This window comes from Schistocerca gregaria, chromosome X, assembly GCF_023897955.1.
Source record: "Schistocerca gregaria isolate iqSchGreg1 chromosome X, iqSchGreg1.2, whole genome shotgun sequence".
In the NCBI taxonomy this organism is placed as follows: Eukaryota; Metazoa; Arthropoda; class Insecta; order Orthoptera; family Acrididae; genus Schistocerca; species Schistocerca gregaria.
Genome location: NC_064931.1, coordinates 817,489,317 through 817,512,045, shown reverse-complemented (window position 1 = coordinate 817,512,045; position 22,729 = coordinate 817,489,317). Strand labels below are relative to the sequence as shown.

Genomic DNA, 22,729 nt, shown 5'->3' with positions numbered 1-22,729 from the left:
TGTCCAATGTTGGAAGTAGATTCACGCCCTGAATATGAAAAATGGGCAATATACTTTGGGATTTAATCCGGACAGTGTTGAGTCCAATTCAGCATATGAATCCAACAAGTTCTAACAGGAAGGCAGCACAAATGTCTTAGAATTTTTTCATCAAATCTTTAAAGTGGCATAGCAAACAGTTATAGCTTGTAGAAAATTCTGCAAATACCATATTAAAAAGTTCCAGTTACAAATGCAGAGAAGGGTTCAAGAAAATGTGACATTTCTCTTTCACAGTAACAGTTTATTTTGTAGCATAAGCAACAATTTCTAACACTCCACCCAGTGAAGTGTTACTGAGCAATTCTGTGAAATATCAGATGAGGCACTAATAATTACAGGTAGTTGGGTTTAATTTGAGATAGTAAATAGATGCATAAAATATACTCTGAAAAACAGTCATCAAGATAACAATATCTTAATTTTATTGGTGATTTGAATAAGAGTTCCATAAATAATCTATGTTGGAAATCAGTGTTCCACCAGTGAAGGATTCAAGTACTTTCTGTAACACCAAAAATTAACCTAGTGTACCAGCACTATTCTTTATCTTCCCCTTAACAGCTTCAAGGAGCTGAAACTGTGAAAACCCTACCACCTACACCTGAGTAAATGTTGAGAGTTCCAATTAATCCTTTATGTTCATACGGGCCATTTCAGTTGTGCTGTTTCCCTTTGCTAAAGAGCCAACAAATACCTTATCAACCATTGCTGTTGGTCTTGGGAGTTATACAAATTGGTTTCATGATGTCACAGCATAAAAAAGCCAGTTTTTATGTCCAAAGTTTAGTAGCTATGGCCTATTGCAGGTAGAAAATTATTTCACCACACCTTGTTTATAACTTCCAGACCATTCAGCAACTCAGCATTTTTAAAATCTTGCTTTCTCATTCCTAAGATTTCTCTCGGCACACTGGAATAGTTTCTACAATGTCTGGCAAGTGTCAATTCTTTTTCTGTGCAGCAAGTGGCTTTGCAATTAACTCTTGTTCTCGCTGTATTTGTAATTCTCGCTGATGCTGGCGTTGCAAGGCTTCCTTCTGTTTTATCTGCTGAAGCTTCATGGCTCTTTTCTGGAACAATTACAGTTTTAAATAAAATAACCACAAACATTTGAAAGTAGTCAATAATAAGTAACAAGACTTGACAACAGTGTTCTGATGTAAGTGAGCAAGTTTTTAGTTAGTCATTAATTGTAACAAGAAATTAGGAAATGGCATAAAAATATACAATTGCTAACTCACTGAGACAAATGAATGGTTTTACATTTTCTTGTCTTCATGCAATGCTACTAGGGATGTCTGGATTACACACACCACTGGTATGTATATAGTTCATAATCTGTATGGTGTCTGTAATGGATATTTCATGACAATCACATATACTGTAGCAATAAAGGAAAGAAAGAAGATTAGGGTGTAATATCCTATCCACAGTATTGAGTACAATCTCAAATGGGGGAGGAGGGTGGGGGCAGGAAATAAGACATGTCTTTTTCAATGGAGCCATCAATTTACAGAAATCAACAAAGCCAACATTGGAATCACAAGGTGGGGATTTAAAACCCACTGTCAGTGAACAGCAATGAGCCTTAACTGGAAAGTGCTGATCAGGTACAGGCATCAGCAACTTTACTGTTGTTCATAGTGATGGTTAGCAAAAACATAAGCCACTTACGAAGTCAAGGGGACTTTTAAAGCATGACAATTTCTGATGAAAGTGTGATGGGTTTAGAGGTTTTAGGGGACAAAACTACACTGGTCATAGGTCTCTCCATGATGGACATGTCAAAGAATGGGAAAAAGCTATTAAATTTTAGATCACAAACAAATGGGTGTAAAAAAAAAAATTGGCACAGGCCAGCCATAAGAAGTGTTATGAATAAATTATTAAGAGTGTCAGGTGGGTGAAAGACAATAAGGTAGGGTTGACAGCAGCAGGGAGTGATTTAAGGCCCACTGCGTCATGTCATATGGTGTAAGGCACACTGCATCACCGTTCAGCCATTGTAGGCAACATATCGACTACTTAATAAAAGAAACACAAACATTTTTTAAGAAGAAATTAAGACGCATGGTATACTAACACTCAGTTATGATGTCAGAGGTTCCCTCCATCTGGGGACAGCTAGAGATCCCCCAAGAGACAAAAAATGCACTGGTAGGCAACCCTCCACCCCTGTCTGACACCCAGCAGAATTATAGTAATGAAGGTTTCGGAAAAGTATACAGTCCACTCTAACAGATAAAACTTATAATTTGCTTTGTCACCTGGTTATTATCGACTACATAATTGTATTCAGTATTTGTTCACTTATAAAGTGAATTTGAATCAGAGTACAAATGGATTAATGCAAGCTGCAGTGTAAACATGGTAGATATCCATAAAAAGCGAATGTACGCAGTATACATTTCCGTGGTTGGCTGCACGATGGAATCAACAGCCTCCTCAACACTCCCTCCCTGCAGTCATCGTAATTCTCAGCCAAATAATGCCACTGTTCCCCTTCCAACGTTCCATAGTGCTTGAGTAACAGTGAAATATGGATGGCAATATCTTATAGAGTGCAGGTCCTATATAACAGCATGAACTAATACATAAATAAAAGATGACAATTATGATTCAGTCCATTTCTTGAACTTCCATTCATCCTGCAATCTAGTGATTGTCTATTGGTGCTATCACAACAATAGATCTTTCCCCTGTAATTTATTCTTGCAATTACAATTGCAATCTGTTTAATGTAATTTACTTTCTCATTTCACCTAACAGCTATCTTCTTGTCCTGATCAATAGTTGTTAATGTTTTTCAAAAAAAGGTTCAAATGTGTGTGAATTCCTAAGGAACCAAACTGCTTAGGCCACCAGTCCCTAGACTTAAACTAACTTATGCTAAGAACAACACACACACCCATGCCCGAGGGAGAACTCAAACCTCCGGCGGGAGGGGCCGCACAGTCTGTGACATGACGCCTCAAACTGTGCGGCCTAATGTTTTTCCCTGGTATCTAGTACGTGAACAGTGACCAAATTTCTCATTTGCAGCCCACTTAGTAAATCATTACAATTTCTCTTAACCAAGTAAAATATTGACTTGCGTTCAGAATCAAGTAATGCTTTTGAAGAACAAGATTTTCACCTCAGAATGTTATCTTAAAAAGTAACATAAAACACAACAAAAGTTTGTAAGTTGATAGAATTTAATGTTATTTCCTCCCGTGTTTCACAAGTCAATTTTTAAGAAGAGTATTAGATTGTTGTAGTGGCTAGTTCATAGTATCTCACGTATCTGTTGCACTAGCGCAGAGACTTAAATGTCACGTGGTTCTTTGAGCTAAGTCGATACTGTGTTGAGCACATCGGCATAACGGAAAATCTCAAATCTATTGAAACACAAGTTTCCTTGTTGCTTACATGTGACCCTCATTCCTGGTCGGCGATGGCTTAAGACGGTGCCCCATCTGGAGTCTAGTTAAAATTACCTCCTCCTGACGATGAGGTCGGGAGGAAGAGGTCCAAGCACCAGGGAAGAGGTTTCACGTCCCATAATTTATTATTGGGAAGTGTCGACCAATGTGTGTGCCATAAAAGAGCAAGACAATGACATAAAACACTCTGTGTATTGGTTAAGGGAACCATGTGAACAGTGGGCCGAGAAATAGAGACGCAGTCTTGGCCTATATTGACTGCCTCGTTTTCGCGGATACCAACATGCCCTGGGATCCAGAGGAATGCCACAGACGTCCCCCAAGTGGAGCAAGTGGAGGCAGTCCTGAATCCGGTGGACCAAAAGGTGGGCAGGATAAAGAGCTTTGAGGCTGAGGAGAGAGATGAGTGAATCCGAGCATATAATATTCTGTATCTGCTTATGGTGATGGATGTACTATACACCTAGAGAACAGCGTAAAGCTCCACAGTAAAAACCAAACACTGGTGGGGAAGCCGAAATCTATTAGGGGTGTCGCCAACAGTATAGGCACTCCTAACCCCAGATGTTGTTTCTGAGCCATCAGTGTAAATAAATGTGGCATCCTCCATTAGTGCACATAGAGCAGCAAATGCTTGATCATAAACAAGAGGAGGGGTACTATCTTTGGGAAGCTGAGAAAGGTCATGGAGCAGACAGGTCCGGGGATGCAGCCAAGGTGGTGCCATACCCCCAGTTGTCAAGAAAGTGGAAGGAAAGAGAATGTGGGAGTTGACAGAAGTGGACTCCCAGTGGTGGTAGAGAGGAAGGGCGGCCTGCATACCCTAAATCCAAGGAGGCATCGAAAAAAGGGCATGGGCCAGATAAGCAGGCATGGAAGACATCACTAGCGTAACCACTCAGGATGACGGCTCACCAATTGGACAGCGGAGATTCAGCAGTCTCAGCATACAGGCTTTCCACAGGGCTGGTGTAAAAAGCTCCAGATGCTAATTGCAATCAGAGGTGGTAGACAGAGTCGAGATGGCAAAGAATAGACAGCCAAGCAGAGGAGTAAACTATGCTGCCATAGTCCCAATTTCGAGTGAACTAAGGTGCGATATAGGCACAGAAGGACCACTTGGTCCGCTCTCCAGGAGGTACCATTCAGAACATGGAGGATGTTGAGGGATTGCAGACAGCGAGCCGAAAGATATGAAACACCAGCAAAGTTTTCTGTCAAACATAAGTCCCAAGAATTTAGCGACGTCCACGAACGGAAGGTCAACAGGGCATTGAGGTAGGCAAGGCAGAGGAAACTCGGTACAACACAACAAATTTACACAGACAATCTTACTGGGAGAGATGCGAAAGCCAGTTTCGATACTCCATGAGTGGAGGCAATCGAGACATCCTTGAAGACGTCATTCAAGAAGGCTGGTCTGTTGAGATCGCAAAATCGTTGACAAAGAGGGAGCCCGAGACATTGGGAAGGAGACAATCCATAATCGGATTTATGGTAATGGCAAACAGTACAATACTTAGCATGGAGCCCTGGAGCACCCCGTTGTCTTGGAAGGAAGTACGGAAGAGAGTAGTGTTCACCTGTACCTTAAATGTGCGCTCTGTCATAAATTCACGAATAAAAAGGAGAAGCCGACCTCAAAAGCCCCAAGAGGACAGTGTGCGGAGGATGCCTGTCCTCCAACAGATATCATATGCTCTCTCCATATCGAAAAATATTGGTACCGTTTGGAAATTTGCTAAGAATATTGTTCATGATATACATGGAGAGAGCAACAAGATGGTCAACTGCAGAACAATGCTTTTAGAAACCACATTGGACAGGTGTTAAAATGTTTCGGGACTCCAGCCAGCAGGCTAAACGGCAATTCGCCATATGTTCCAAAACCTGACAAACTATTCGTGATTCGATATGGGGCAATAGCTAGTGGGGAGATGTTCGTCCTTTCCAGGATTCGGAACAGGAATGACAATAGCTTCCCGCCATCTTCTGGGAAAGGGTCAAATTCAGTTATAAAGGCGAAGGAGGTAACGCAAACTAAAGCATGATAAATGCAGCAACAATCGGACATGGATGCCATCCCGTCCTAATCGGACGTGGACGCCCTCTGGTCCTGGGGTGGAAAAGCAAGAAGAAGAGAGTGCGTATTGGACTGCCCGCATAGAGAAAACAGTATTATAGCTTTTGCTATTTTGAGAGGAGAAAGCAAGAGGTCACACTTCCGCAGCTCATTTCTTGGGGAGAAAGGCTGGCGGGTAATTTGAAGAGCTCAAAATCTCAGCAAAGTGTTGACCCAATGAGTTAGAAATTGCGACTGGGTCCACTAAGGTATCATGCGCAACAGTGAACACAGAGATCGGGGAGAAAGTAGACATGCCAGATAACTGTTGAATTCGACTCCAAACTACTGAGGACGGAATGAAGGTGTTAAAGGAGCTGGTAAAGAAGTCTCAGATTGCCTTCTTGCTATCACGTTTGATGTGATGGTATCAAGCACATAACTGCTTATAGCAGATACAGTTGGCCAACATAGGATGGTGACGGAGAACGCGAAGAGCACATCTCCACTTGCATATTGCGTCACGAAACGCCTCGTTCCACCAAGCAACTGGGGGGCGCCGGGGCAAATCAGAGGTGCGAGGTACTGAACATTCCACGGCTGTAAGAATAACTTCTGTAACATGCTAGGAATGTGACAGTCATCAAATGTCGCTAGAGAGGAGAAAAGTGTCCAATCGGTTTGGATGCATACATGGCAGTTGTGGCTGTAATCGAAGGTCACATGGAAAATGGTCACTCGAGTGTGTATCAGCAAGCGCAAACCATTCAAAGCGCAGAGCTAGCTGAACAGTACCAACCAAAAGGTCCAAATGAGAGAAATTTGTTGTAGAGGCAGACAAAAATGTAGGTTCCCCAGCGTTGAGGCATATCTGCTTGGTGGAAGAGGTCAATCAATAGAGAGCCTCACGGACAGGGATGCGGAGATCCTGGTAGGCATTGAAGTCCCCAGTCAGCAAATAGGGGAATGGGAGCTGACCAAGGAGATGAAGGAGATCAGCTCTAGCCATCACTGTGGATGATGGAATTTATATGGTACAAAGAGAGAATGTGTATCCAGAAAGTGAAGGAACTGTCCCCAGTGTGCTGGAGATCCATCAACAGAGGGGAGATCAAACCGGACTGACTGGAAATGAGGGAAAGAGGATCGACAGTTCATCCCAATTGGCTCAAATGCCATAGATATTCCAATTGCTAATTGCAATGGGATGGACAGAAAAGGGAAGAATCTTACCACAGTTGCCGCCGAACGACAATGTGGAATGGCATTATGCCAAAGGCAAAAGACCTTAATACATACGTTGTTTGGGGGCAGCTCCTGCCTCCTCCCCCCCCCCCCCCCAACCGGCCAGTTGATTGCCCACCATAGGTGTGCCTTGGCGACACGGAATACGGCCGAGGGCGGTTACTGGGTGGCACTGTAAATGAGACATGCCATGGCGGAGGAGGATAGGAAATTTGTTTCTTAAAGAGCCTTCTTGGAAAGAGGATGTTGAGATGAGGGAGGAATCTATGTTTGTGAAGTTGGGGTACATAAAAAATCTTTGCGAGTAGGCTCTTTTTTTGGAAGTCCGGGCGTCCGATTTTTGGGTTCGTGATTTAGCAGGAGCCGATAAAAGGTGAACCGTAGCGCGAGCAGGTGATAGTGCGGAGGTTAAATGGGTGATCTAACGACCGTGGCACTAAAGGTGGGATCACAAGTCTGTGTGGCTGCCTCCTTAGTAGGCCGAGGAGATGCAAGGACAGTGCTATATTTACCTGCTGGGGGCACAGTGGGCTTTCGACTGGCCAATAACTTACGAGTAGCAAATATAGACACCTTTTCTTTCACTCGGATTTCCTGAATAATTCATTCATCTTTGAAAATAGGGCAATCTCTAGAGGAAGCAGCGTGGTCGCCCATACATTTAATGCAACGAGGGGATGGAGGTGGACAATCATTATCATGGGCATCCCTGCCACATGTAATGCATATGGCCGAATTGGAACACAACTGGCTGGTATGATTAAACTGCTGACACTGATAGCAATGCTTAGGGTTGGGGATGTAAGGGCGAAATGAAATTCTCTCATATCCTGCTTTAATGTTCGATGGAAGCTAAACTCTCTCAAACGTCAATAAGAGAGTACGGGTTGGTACCAAGTCCTTGTCAACCCTTTTCATGGCTCGATGTACAGCTGTTACGCCCTGGTCAGACAAGGTAGTTTTGAATTTGCTGGTTGGACAATCTGTTGAGTGGGCATGTATAAACCACCCCACGTGATGAATTTAAAGTGTGGTGTACTTCCACCCGGACATGTAAGGTGTCTTTTTAGCATTGGAGTTCACAGCAATTTTTGTGCCTGGAGGGCGCTGACTGTTTCTAACAACAAGGTGCCATTTTGTAATCGGGAACAAGACTTCACAGGACCTGCAATTGTGTTGACATCTTTCTGAATAATGAAAGAGTTGACTGTGGAGAAGTCTTGACCATCGTCAGACCAAGAAACAACTATGAACTGTGGCAATGATTGAAGAATTGTCCGTGGCTGAGACTCATCTAACTTTCGTTTGTGAGCAGAAGTATGACACAGAGGAAACCATTGCGAAAGTATCCCCCATGTATGAATTCATGGTTTTGTGATGATACGAATTAATAAAATTTTTTCGGGCTTCCAGGTGGTTAAAATCCCACGAGCTTTCGACAGACCTCTCCCCAGTCATTGTCAAGTGGTAAGACCGACTGCTGTGTCACCGTGGCCACGTCATTATGTAGTCGCACTACTGACTGTAACGTCACTAGTGTTCTCTTCCTCACCATATATGGTAATGTATTCATCTCACGGCCGTTGCGCCCATTTTAACCTTGCGATGGCCAGGTCCTAGGCTGTGCTGAGCTGCAAATCGCCATCCTTGTTGATGATGTTTTCAGAGATTTTTATTTCAATAGCTTCTTTTATGACGCTATCCCAAAATTGTTTCATCCCCATAATGACAGGTGTTTCGTCGAATAGAATTCGGTGTCCATTTTCTAAGGCGTGTCCTGCCACAGCTGATTTGTGTGGATAGCGTATGCGTAAGCACCTCTCGTGTTCCATCCGACGTTGCTCCACAGTGCATACTGTTTGGCCGACGTAGTAACAGCCACACTGACAGAGTATCTTGTACACTCCAGGCATTCTAAGCCCTAGACCGTCCTTCACAGGCCTCGTGGGCTGTTGAATTTTTGCTGGGGGCCTGAACACTGATGAAATGTTATATCTCATCAGGAGCCGGCTAATCTTTCCCGACATTGTACCACAGAAAGGCAAAAACACAAGTTTCTTGCTTTCTTCTTTAGTGATGTTCTCTTCTCTGTTGGTGTGTTTCTTGCGTGTCACACTAGATATAGCCTGTGACACCTGTCCATGGCTGTACCCGTTTTTCCGGAAGACTTTTCGGAGGTGGCTCAGTTTTGGTGGCAGACTTTCAGCATCTGAGACAACTTTAGCACGGTGGACGAGGGTATTCAAAACACCACTCTTTGTGCTGGATGTTGGTGGCTGACGGCGCACAGATACCGAACTGTGTGTGTAGGTTTCCTATAGACACTTTGGCTGAGGTGTCCATCGGTTTTTCCATCTAACGAGGACGTCAAGGAAGAGCAATGTACAATCTGTCTCTACTTCAATCGTAAACTTGATGTGGCTGTGAATGCTGTTCAGGTGTTCTAAGAATTGTCCCAGCTTTTCACGCCATGGGGCCAGATGATAAAAGTGTCATCGACGTAACGATAAAAGCAACTTAGCTTAGCTGGAACCGTGTCCAAGGCGATGTCTTCAGATTTTTCCATAAAAAGGTTGGCTATGGATAGAGCTAATGAGCTTCCCATAGCCACGCTATCCAAATGGACGAAATACTGGCCGCCATGTGCTTAAAAGTTACACAACTGTGCTATCAAATACCTGAGAGAGATCTATACAGTCTTTGACCAGAACACGTGTAAACAGGGAGACCACATCAAAACTAACCATTATATTGATTAAAATTTTCTGGGTATTATGCCGCATCATTGCTAAAAACTAACAACAATAATAAACTAAAACCGAACTTTCGGCCTAATTGCAATGGCCTTCCTCAGGGCATGACTGGTTTTTCATGGAGATAGGTACTTCTATTTATACAGACTATCGATGTCCGACGTCATTGTTGTAAAACTTTTAATTGGCTAGTCATGACGTAAGGGAAGATGGAAAGAAAGAGGCTATTCGTGGATGTCCATGTCGTCAACGATTGGTAGCTGTCCGCCAATCAGCGTTCGGCTTCTGGTCGGCAAGTTTTCCTCCTGGTGTGCGCAGAAGTGGACAGACAGTTGCTCTACAGCTGTTTGTGCAGATACATCCATCAGACATTATGGTCAGTTTTGACATCAAGTCTCTCTTCACTAACATTCCAATTGAGCAGACTATGTGCATTCTACAGGAGCGGATCCCACTAGATATCTGATCTGGTGCGCTTATGCCTGTCATCTACGTACTTCACCTGGTAGGGAAAATATTACAAACAGTCAGATGGAGTGGCAGCGGGTTCCCCACTCTCCCCTGTAGCTGCGGACATCTTCATGGAAGCCTCTGAGCAAATGGCCCTAGCTTCTGCTCCATTGCGTCCCAGTTGTTGGCTACAATATGTGGACGACACATTCGTTATCGGGCCTCACGGTGAAATGGAATTGGGAAACTTCCTCCAGCACTTAAATAGCCTGCACAAAAATATAAAGTTCACACATGAGACCGAAAACAGTGGTTCCTTGCCATTTCTGGATGTGGAAGTATACAGAGCTGCTGAAGGTAAACTGGGACACAAAGTGTACCAGAAACCAATGCACACTAATCGGTACCTGCACGCAGAGAGCCACCACCACCCAGCTCAAAAGTATTCTGTCCTGCATACGTTAACTATCCAAGCCTACCCGGATAAGCGATGAAAATAACATCAAAGAGGAATTAAAAGAGCTACAAACACGTTTCATGCCAACGGCTGTGATGACAAAATCATAAGCAAGGAGGCAAAGAAGAGAAGCTTCCACTGGTACACTTACCATATGTAAAAGGAGTCAGTGAACGGCTAGGCAACGTCCTCCGCCGACGATGTTTCAAACTGATTTTTTGAAGCAATCACAGGATGCATGAAATGATAGGTTCCACCAAGGATGTAGTCAACAGTCTTAACACTGCAGGTGTTTACGAACTATGGTGTGAGTGTGGGGCTGCCTACATAGGAGAAACAGGATGACCTGTCAGCTTACAAGTAGCAGAATACAAACGCTATGTACGATTACAACAACATAACAAATCGGCGTTAGCGGAACACCACTGTGACTGTGGACAACATATCAGGTTCCAGGAGGCCCAAGTACTGGCGAAAGAATCGTGGATACAAGGCAAAATACGAGAGGCAATCAAAATTATTAAACAGCCTGACAACATCAACAGAGAAGATGGCTACAAGCTCCCCGCGTCCTGGCTGCTGGCCTTCCCAGTCCAACAGGCCACGAGCGGTTGCAGGGCAGAAGCTACACGGGACATGGACATATCTACACAAACAGCTGTAGAGTAATTGTCAGTCCACATCTGTGCACACCAGGAGGAAAAGTTGCCGATCAGAATCCGAACGCTGATTGGTGGACAGCTACTAATCGTTAACGACATGGACATCCACGAATAGCCTCTTTCTTTCCATCTTCCCTTACATTATGACTAGCCAATCATATTAGAAAGCCAATTAAACGTTTTACAACAGTGATCTCAGACATCGATAGTCTGCAATAAATAGAAGCACCTATACCCATGTAAAACCAGTCATGCCCTGAGGAAGGCCATTGCAATTAGGCTGAAACATCGGTTTTAGTTTATTATTGTTGTTAGTTTTTAGCAATGATGCAGCATAATACCCAGAAGAATTTTAATCACTATGACACCGGCTGCGGAAGCCTACGTTCTTATAACCATTATTTCTCCTTGACTAAGACACAGTTGTTTAATTCAGTTGATAAAGTCATTCGTGTTCTTGATATGATGCACACAACAACTCAAATGAGGTGCAAGGAGGCTAGCCAAGTGTTTTGCCAATCTGTAAGTGGGTGACCCAATGGTGTTCACAATGGGATGAAGAGGAGAGTCCGGTTTGTGGACTTTTGGTAGTCCATAAAGTCTAGATGGTCTTCGCGCCTAAGGGAGGAGATTCTTAATAACGCCCTCTTCTGTGTTGGCTTTTCTAGAAACTCTCATGTCTTCCTCATTATTCTTGATGTCGGGTCCCGTGACAGTTTCCGGTATGTATCCTCTTCAAAAATCAACTGAATTTTGGCGTTCTCATCAGCTTTATTCAGAATGACGGATGCATTGCCCGTGTCAGCTGGCAGAACCACAATGAGGGGGTCGTTGCGGAGTGAGTGAAGACCATTGCATTCAGCCCTAGTCAATGGTCATTCATCAGTGTTCAGGCCCCCAGCAAAAATTCGACAGCTCATGAGGCCTGTGAAGGACGATCTAGGGCTTAGAACGACTGGAGTGTACAAGATACCATGTCAGTGTGGCTGCTAGTACGTCGGTCAAACAGTACGAACTGTGGAGCAACGCCGGACGGAACACGAGAGGTGCTTACACCTACGCTATTCAAAAAAATTAGCCCTGTCAGAACACACCTTAGAAAATTTACAATGAATTATATTTGACGAAATATCTATCGTTATGAGGACAAAGGGATTTTGGGATAGCGTCATAAAAGAAGCTACTGAAATAAAAACCTCTGAAAACACCATCAACAAGGACAGCAGTTTGCAGCTCAGCATAGCCTGGGACCCAGCCATCGCGAGGTTAAGACGCACATGATGGATGCGGGATGAATACATTACCATATATGATGAGGAAGAGCGCACTAGTGACATCACAGCTAGTAGTGCGGCTATATAATGACGTGGCCTCGGCAACACAGCAGCCAGTCTTACCACTTGACAACGACTGAGGAGAGCTTGGTCGAAAGCTCATGGGATATTAACCACCTGATGCGGCTGGAAGCCAGAGAAAATTTTATTAATTAGTATCCCCGTGATTACTGGCATCTCCGATGGCGCGCTCCTTCCTCATGGGGGCCCTTCCTTAGGGTATTCCTGCCTTAGGTGATTGTTCACACCTCCCAAGAAATAGACAGAGGGACCAATCGGCACATTCAGGAGGTACCAGCTCGGTTAATCAACACTCCATGGGCCTGGCCTTTACCAGGTGGTACATACGTGTCCTACCTGTCTCCCTGGGGTGGGGATTGATTGATTGAGAGAGTGTGGAAAAGGGGAGGGGGGGGGGGGCGTTATGGGGTCACAGACCGTGAAGACTGCAAAAGGAGACCCAATCACAACCAACCCACCCCTGCTTCAAGACAAAAGGAGAACCTTATATGTGGAAATAAAAACCACTTTCATGGAGGAAACAGAGGACCAGGTCTACCATCCATGGATCGTCCAGTAATATTAAATTTAAGGAAGCAGGAAGACTACGCTTAGCACGAAGGGGACATGCCACCAATATGTGAGATATCGTCAGTCTGGCACCACAACCACATTCTGGGGGTGGGTCATTATGTAGGAGGAAACAATAGGTGAGCCAGATATGGCCAATGTGTAAACAACATAAAACAGTGGACTCCTTCTGACAGGGACGGAAAGAATTGCCGTAGACTCCTTGATTGTGTGGAGTTTATTACTATGAGCAGTAGCAATCCAGATGGCATTCCACTGTTCGCCAAAGAGAGATTTGACGTATACCCGCAGCTGGAATCGTGAAAGGAAAAGGGGGGTAGTATCCACTTCTCTAGTCAAACGGTCAGCCAATTCATTCCCTGGGATTACCACATGCCTCGGGACCCAGAGAAAGATAACTGAACAGGCGGCATGCTCAAGGACAGAGAGAAGGTCATGGATGGCAGAGACCAAGGGGTCATGAGAGTAGCATCGATCAATACCCTGAAGGCTGCTCATGGAGTCTGAACGAATTAAAACACTATGAAAGGAGGCCTGAGAAACAAAAATGGAGGCCCCTGTAAATGGCTAGAAGCTCTGTGCTGTAAATACACTACATGATCCTGGTAACAAATGGTGCTCGAAACTGGTAGGAGATGTGAAAGTGCGTCCCACCTTATCAGTAGTCTTAGAACCATCAGTGTAAAGGATGGTGGCACCCTGGGACCACAGGAGCAACAGAGACCTTAGGTCCGTGGTCTAGGCACCATCCAAAAGACACAGGGCATAGTCCAGCGAGTGCAAATGGAGATCCCGGCAGAGGGTAGTGAGACGCATGCCAACCAGCAATCCCACCCATGGGCGCGTGTTAGGAGGGAGACATCCCTCATTGGCGAAGAGCACAGGGTGTACAGGATAGGCAGGGAATTTGCGAATGGCGACTGTGTAAGAAACAAGGAGTTGGCTCCATGATTTGTAGAGGGGGAATCCCCGTTTCTGTGAGAAGACTATCAACAGGACTAGTGCGAAAGGCACCAATAGCCAGATGTACCGGGCCATAAACCTGACTACCATAATCGAGTCTAGACAAAAACAGATCAGTGTAAAGATGGAGAAGAGTGCAACGGTCTGCACCCCATGATGTGTGGGCTAGGAAGTGGAGACCATTAAGTTTCCACATGCATGTAGTCTTTATGTGACAAATGTGGGGCAGCCATGTCAGCTTGCTATCACAAATAAGGCCCAAGAAACGGGACTGTGTTACCATATCAAGGAACTGGCTGCCTAAATAAAGTTCTGGATCAGGATGAACTGTGGGTCAATGACAAAAATGCATAACCCATGTTTTGGTGGAGGAAACCTGGAAGCCATGGGCGGTGGCCCACACAGAGGCCCATCGCAGCTGGCACTCAGCAGATGCCACTGAGTGGGAGCTGCACCAGGTGCAAAAATTGTCAATGTATAACGCCGGGGTAACCAGAGGCCCAACAGAGGTCACAAACCCATTTACAGCAATGAGGAAGAGTGTGACACTTAGCACTGAACCCTGTAGGATACCATTCTACTGAATTTGAGGGGTGCTGAGTGACGTGCCAACTCGAACCCCGAAGAGCAGGTAAAAATCAGAAGGGGACCATGGAAGCCCCAGTCATGAAGGGTAACTAAAGTGTGATGGCACCAAGCCATGTCATACGCCTTATGTAGGTCAAAGAACACTGCGATAAGGTGCCGGCAGTGAGTAAAAGCCTGTCGGATGGCTGATTCCAATCGGAGTAAATGGTCACTTGGAGACTGCCCTGCCCAGAAGCCACACTGATATGGTGACGAAAGGTCCCGAGATTCGAGTACCCAACAGAACCTGGAGTTGACCATCCTTTGAAGCAGTTTACGAAGCACATTCGTAAGGCTTATGGGGCATCAGCTGTCGAGAGACGTTGGGATTTTCCTGGGCTGGAGGACAGGGATAACTATACTGTCTTGCCATTGTGACGGAAAAGCACCCATGAGCCAGATGTGATTGAAGACCCTGAGGAGCTGTTGCCCCTGGGAATGTCCAAGTGTTGAATCATCTGATTGTGAATGGAGTCTGGCCCTGTGGCTGTGTCTTGTGAAGAGCTAAGAGGCTGCACCAATTCCCATTCAGTGAAAGGAGCATTGTAGGGCTCAACGTGGAGTGAGATGAAATGGAGGGGGACCTGTTCAACTCCGTATTTCTGCTGGAGAAAGGCAGGAGGATAGGAAGTGGATGACGATGCCATCACAAACTTTGTCGGAAGATGTTCTGCAAGGACCATTGGATCAGTGCACAGAGCTCCTTGGTTGTTCAGACCCTGGACAGTTGACTGTTGCTGGTGGCCCTGAATGCTACGGACCTGCGATAAAGAGGCTTATGTCCCTAGGGAGGAAACTCAGCACTGCCAGCATTCCTTTTGTATTCTGCTTAATAATGTAACGAGCCTTAGCAAGAAGACACTTAAAAGTGAGAAGGTTGGTCTGGGAGGGTTGTCGCTTAAATCACTGCAGCGCCCTTCGGCGGTCCTGGACTGTGACTGCAACGTCCTTGGTCCACCACGGTACCGGCTGATGATGAGGGGGCCCTGTGGATAAGGGAACAGCAGCATCAAGAAGAGCAGCAGAGATGCCTTGCATGACTACATAAATGGAATTTGAGAGGGAGGTGTCAAAGCGGACAGCAGACACGTATAAAGGCCAATTGGCTCTGTGGAATGCCCAACGTGGGGGCCTGTCTGCCTGGCGGCCACAGGGGAACGATAGTGTCACTGGGAAGTGATAACTGTCACAAAGGTCATCATGGGATGACCAATGTGTCTTACAGTTACAAGCATCTGTCTCCAGACGTAGGCACGAAACATACTCCCAAAGAAGGAGAAGGGGAAGGAAAGAGGTGGGGCGGGGGAGGGGGGGGGGGGGAGGATGTAGAAAAGGAAAGTATGCAGCCCAGAAAGGAAAGAGAGCCGTACTAGCTCGGGGTCCCATGCTCACCATGCATGTATCCACAAAAGAGTTGTTGACTCCTTGGGGGAGGGGGTAGAGATAGACATTAACGAAGGGGGTGGACTCTACATTTGTTCCTATATGTACTGTAAATGTTTCTGCTGCAATATCTGGTCACTAGAGACACCTGGAGTATCAGGATTTTATGTCTCAATCCTCAACAATGAATTTTGCTTTTCCTTTCTGATGTCGAGTTTCATTCAACACGATTCTTCATAGCTCTCAAATGCTCCACACTCAAATCTGATTGTAGCAGGAGTCAGTGCTGCCATCTAGCCTGTGTTAACTCAGTGTCTAACGGTAGCAGTTCTGTTGAGAGAAAAACTTGTAATTATTACAACCAAGTTAGTAGACGTGAAATGGTTAATTCTTCATGCACAGTCCTTCCTGAGGAAGAGACTGTAGAGCTTTCAGAGGAATATCTAAGTGAAAATGAGTAACAATGATTTATTTGTCAATGATTCAATTGAAGTGACAATGCAAGCAGTCCACCCTGAAGAGTTTCAAAAAATATCATGCAATGAAAAGTTCTGTGCCGTAATGCTTATGCATATACACTCCTGGAAATGTAAAAAAGAACACATTGACACCGGTGTGTCAGACCTACCATACTTGCTCCGGACACTGCGAGAGGGCTGTACAAGCAATGATCACACGCACGGCACAGCGGACACACCAGGAACCGCGGTGTTGGCCGTCGAATGGCGCTAGCTGCGCAGCATTTGTGCACCGCCGCCGTCAGTGTCAACCAGTTTGCCGTGGCATACGGAGCTCCATCGCAGTTTTAACATTGGTAGCATGCCGCGACAGCGTGGACGTGAACCGTATGTGCAGTTGACGGACTTTGAGCGAGGGCGTATAGTGGGCATGTGGGAGGCCGGGTGGTCGTACCGCCGAATTGCTCAACACGTGGGGCGTGAGGTCTCCACAGTACATCGATGTTGTCGCCAGTGGTCGGCGGAAGGTGCACGTGCCCGTCGACCTGGGACCGGACCGCAGCGACGCACGGATGCACGCCAAGACCGGAGGATCCTACGCAGTGCCGTAGGGGACCGCACCGCCACTTCCCAGCAAATTAGGGACACTGTTGCTCCTGGGGTATCGGCGAGGACCATTCGCAACCGTCTCCATGAAGCTGGGCTACGGTCCCGCACACCGTTAGGCCGTCTTCCGCTCATGCCCCAACATCGTGCAGCGCGCCTCCAGTGGTGTCGCGACAGGCGTGAATGGAGGGACGAATGGAGACGTGTCGTCTTCAGCGATGAGAGTCGCTTCTGCCTTGGTGCCAATGATGGTCGTATGCGTGTTTGGCGCTGTGCAGGTGAGCGCCACAATCAGGACTGCATACGACCGAGGCACACAGGGCCAACACCCGGCATCATGGTGTGGGGAGCGATCTCTTACACTGGCCGTACACCTCTGGTGATCATCGAGGGGACACTGAATAGTGCACGGTACATCCAAACCGTCATCGAACCCATCGTTCTACCATTCCTAGACTGGCAAGGGAACTTGCTGTTCCAACAGGACAATGCACGTCTGCATGTATCCCGTGCCACCCAACGTGCTCTAGAAGGTGTAAGTCAACTACCTTGGCCAGCAAGATCTCCGGATATTTCCCCGATTGAGCATGTTTGGGACTGGATGAAGCGTCGACTCACGCGGTCTGCACGTCCAGCACGAACGCTGGTCCAACTGAGGCGCCAGGTGGAAATGGCATGGCAATCCGTTCCACAGGACTACATCCAGCATCTCTACGATCGTCTCCATGGGAGAATAGCAGCCTGCATTGCTGCGAAAGGTGGATATACACTGTACTAGTGCCGACATTGTGCATGCTCTGTTGCCTGTGTCTATGTGCCTGTGGTTCTGTCATTGTGATCATGTGATGTATCTGACCCCAGGAATGTGCCAATAAAGTTTCCCCTTCCTGGGACAATGAATTCACGGTGTTCTTATTTCAATTTCCAGGAGTGTATGTTAAATGATCAAAATTCTTGAACTATTGGATCTTATGTTCTCTTCTTGGGATGTGACAGATTGGTGATTAGGGGTGAGATCCTCCCAGCAATTAGTGTAGCACGGAGGTTGTACACAGGGAACACACACCTACGTCTAGTCGGTCCCTCAATCACCACAGATGGGTTTATTTTTAACCCTAGATAACGATCCAAATTTCATATAGCTGATGTATCTGACGAGTGGTGACACAAGATTTTACATCACACCAATAAACCACAATACTATCCTGTAATAACCCACTAAAAACCCAAAATAAATGCTCCAGTGTCTTCTTCATTAACGTCAGGCTCTTATGGTTCCAAATTAGTACGTAATTCCTCATTGGTTTGCAATATAAGGTCTCTGTGGAAGTTTATACCCCTGACCATATTCAGTTCCTGTGAGAGATGATTTAGACAGGGATGCTGTACCGCATTTTTAAAATCAAGGTAACTTCACCGTACTTGTCTCCAATTTCCTCTACAGAACATAATTGTTTGATATTTAAGAATGATTCACCATAATTCCTGGTACAGCCTGTAAGTGAGGTACATGTATCTCTCCTTGTCTGACAGGTTTGTTTTTATCTCAATTTGTACTTAACAAAGGAAACATATTAGAGTTGTATCCTACTGTGTTAAAAGTGAGTCAATCACTCTGATGAGACTACTGGAGCCATACAGCCACTAGCACAATTCAACTACTCCTCAGCCTTTATGAGGCAAAAAGAATGCACACACCAACAGTGCATTCTCTGTGTAGTCAATGGGCTACCACCGTACAGATATGTAATAACCCTCTGCATAGACTGACAACCATACTAGGTATTGTGTGACCTTTTTGCACAGCCCATACTGATGAAAAAGTTTGAAAATAAAGTGGAGGTCAAACTGTGTAATGGCGATCTTTTGTAAATAAACTGAAAGGATGTAGGTTTTAATAAAGATAGGTACAAGTGAGTAACCCAATGCAGACCCCAGAGATATGGTCAGTTCAACATCAAATACACCATCTATTGAAGTGAAAACATATCGAATAAAATTATGATACAAAAAGAAAGAAATATTGCAATGGCTCAGTGTCCCATGTTGCCCGTACGCATACTTCTCGAGTTGTGAGTCCCAAGGGGGAGGCGGGCAATGTTAAGGGGACAGGACGTTAACTTTGTCATCTCACTTCACTTGACTGCAACTCATGGTATCAGTTAATATTTTTTATGGGTATCATCAACTTTTTAGGAATACCCAACAATGTAACTTTTTAGGAAGGTAAAGAGCACCAACTAAGCCACGTGCTGCCTCCATTAGCACTGTCTGCCCTGCTATTTCAGGTTGATATTTCATGAAATTCCCTTTCATTCTTAAACAACTCACAATATGGGATGACTAGCATTAATAATTCTCTACGATAATAAGGAAAAATTTCACATGACAAAACCAATTTCAGAAAGAACAAATTGATGCCTGCATAGTGAAAGAACAAGGCCATTGACACCCAAAATTATGTGTAACTGACATATTTAACTGTTCACTGGCGAAAATGGGTGTGACTGGCTACCTGGTAACAAATTCTCATTCCCAGTATTCTGTGGAGCAGCATAGGTGACAGACACTATTATCCAGTTGTTCCTTAAATTCGAGAACAGGTACTGAGCAAGAACTTGATAGTTCCTTTCTATTATAAAACAGTCTAATGAGTGTCACAGTGATAATGCCTACCCAGAAACACACACACACACTTAAAGGAAGGAAGAGCAGAGTAATGTTTTGCTGACAATGAGGTCCTTAGAGTTGGACCATAAATCTGGATTGGGGATGGATGGGAGAGAGAGATTGGCCATGCCCCTTCAATTGAACCATCCCTGCATTTGTAATAAATGAAAAGTTCAATGGTGACAGAGCACCTGCTCAGACAGAATAAGGGTGTGAAAGGTAATTGCCTATGTCCTCGAAGAGGCCATCCTGGCATTTATCTTGAACTATTAAGGGAACCTGTGATAAATTTAATTTTTGATGGCTGTAAATGGGATTTCAACCCTGCTCTTCTCAAACCGACTTGTAGTTACTGTAGTATAAGGAATTATTGGTTTCACAAGTTCTTATCATTTCTGTACTTTGAAGGTTAGTGGACCCTTTAACATTCATGAGTTAAAATCCCTAGTTCTATGATTGTAATCTGGCTTCAAATCTTAACAGTGACTGTTCTTAAAAAACACCACTAACACATGGTTGCTTAAACAAAATTATGACTGGTGCCTCTGCAACACTGTGCTGTATTTAACATTGGTATGTACTCCACTTAACAGCAACAGATACTGCGAGAGGCTGCTTCCACGTAGGCATTACTGCTCACCTGACACCTCTCAGTTTCTAGTAGCAGCCTCCAGATGTTGCTCACAAACTGACACCATTTTCTACTTCAGCGGCACTTCTACCTGTGTATCATACTCATCCTCCGAGTGTCTACAGCTGCCAGCTGTTAACTGTGGACTAGATTCCTTCCACCATGTACTGGCAGACATGGAAATTCTTCTGCCAACAGGCACAAAAACAACAACATACCACAGGCATTCGCACAGTTACGATTTATCACTTAAGGCAGTTCAGTGCCTCCTCCCAGGTCAGTAAAGTACACTGAAGATTACCTTCTGACTTAAAAGTTGCTATTTATGGAGAACTAGGTTCTGGACAGTAACATTCTATTACAACATTTAACTATAAACACCCTGGTACATGTTGTCACAGTGTTCAGTAAAGCATCTAACTCAGTCCAATGAACAATGCCGCTTTAGCTAAGACATTCTTACACAATCTTGATGTATGTGTGTCTCATTCAATTTTTTCAGACATTATGAAACTTCTGAACACACAAATTACACCACCGAATACGGTCCAAAGTGTGAACAGTAAAATAATGGTAGTATGAAATAACTAAATAGGTAAACTGAAGTTTATACTCACTTTAAGTTTCAAACTCCTTTCATGTAATTGCGACATATCCTTTTTAATCGTAGTAAGCTTTGTGTGATACTGTTTCACCATGGCGCACTGTTAATTGAAAGAAATTACAAACGTTACAATAATAAAACTGGGAAAATGTCTACATGTAACAGCTCAATTCATTTAGCATCGCATATACAAAAATTTAAAAAAAACTAGTCAAAGGCAAAATAGGTAGGTCTAATGCTTATTCACAACAGTCGTTAACAGTTCAATTTCTAACAACTAGTAGCACAGTGATTGACAGGTCTTTCAAGATGGAAAACATTACTGTCTCTTCTTAATGTTATGGAATGGGGAAAGTCTTAGCGGTTACCATTTTCTTTGTAACAGTGAATTGCAATCTATGTTATCAAACTAATGAACTGAGAAGTCATGCGTCGCAAGTTAAAAATACATTAGCACTATTATTATTATTATTATTATTACCATTTCTTGCAGATCGTTCGTGCACTGCATTTTATTTAGCTTTTCATTTTCGTCCTGCAGTTGAGTGATAACGGACATCTGCTTTTTGCTGAAATAATAAGAAATTTGTAAAACGATGAATTACAAAATAAGAAGTTAAATGAATAGTTGGCAGTGAATACAAGACTTGTCTACCGCCTATTGACGCCTAGCAGATATGAAACAATGGTGCTTATAACAAGTTAACTGTTATACAAATAAGTGGATTATACTGTATTTAAATAACTAATAACTTCATTCTATTATATAAACACACAACTGAACTAATTATTCTAAAAATGAAACTCACGTCAACTCATCAAGTTGCCCTTTCGCTTTCACAAGATCCGATTCATACAAAGACAACAGTCCCACTGTTAGCTTCTTAATTCCATCATCATTTACAAAGTTCCTGCTGAAAGTACAATTCATTATTACCCATACTCTTCAGAAACCCAGTAAGCCTTCAAATTACTAACAGACCTCTCGACAACAGATGCTGAAACATTTTCATCATGCGACATACTCAAACGTCACTTCCAACCTCTGGCAAACCGTAAACACACCCCTACCATTTCACAACAAAAACTACCACATTACCAGCTTACAAACTTCATTAGCTCCACTGTCCAAAGAATGTAACAACAAAAAAACCACTGTTCTTGTTGATATCGCCAGAAATCTTCGATATACGCTGGCTTGGCGTACTACATGTGTTCAATTCCTAGTTGACGGAACGGTACATCATAACATTCCACACTCATAGCCAATTTTGCACAAGCCGAAACAATCAGTATGACAACCGACGCACAGCTGTCAAATAGACGGCCGAACTTTCAGAATGAACGTTTCGTTGCACTTTAAAAACAAAGCAGTTTTATTCTATAATATATGCATTTACACGTGTAACAAATACGCATGAGATCGATTCACTGATATCTTCCTATTTACGTAGTATCAAATGGAATTGTAACAAGAGTCGAAGGTTACTTAACACGAAAAAGGTACACGTGCAGAAGTCAAGTATATAGCAGGACATGTCATATGCACAGATATGAGCACAATGCTAGGCTTGACACATGAAAGATTCTGTAATAATTTTTCCATGTAAATAACCGAATATGGATTTTTAACAAATGACGATAATTATCGTATACAAAAATAAAACGATGTACAACTGTCAAGTATAGGGTAGCATGTACGTAATTGCAGCACATTAAAAACAATTTTTCCACCCAGAAAAATGTGGAAGATGGAAACTTGCTAT

The 22,729-nt window shown here is 44.2% G+C and overlaps 1 protein-coding gene across 2 annotated transcripts; it reads right to left on the bottom strand.

Annotated features, from left to right (window-relative positions):
- Positions 1-262: 262 nt before the first annotated feature.
- LOC126297888 (biogenesis of lysosome-related organelles complex 1 subunit 6-like) lies at positions 263-22,487 on the bottom strand. Of its 2 annotated transcripts, none has more exons than XM_049989187.1 (5): positions 21,946-22,487; positions 21,773-21,877; positions 21,445-21,532; positions 20,977-21,063; positions 263-1,112 (listed from the first exon to the last, which is right to left on the bottom strand). In XM_049989187.1, the coding sequence occupies exons 1-5, from the start codon at positions 21,984-21,986 to the stop codon at positions 984-986; spliced, it is 450 nt and encodes a 149-aa protein (XP_049845144.1). In that variant the 5' UTR covers positions 21,987-22,487; the 3' UTR covers positions 263-983. The 2 variants fall into 2 exon arrangements, with proteins under 2 accessions (XP_049845144.1, XP_049845147.1); XM_049989190.1 differs by having other exon boundaries at positions 21,773-21,874; positions 21,946-22,482.
- Between the last annotated feature and the right edge of the window lie 242 nt (positions 22,488-22,729).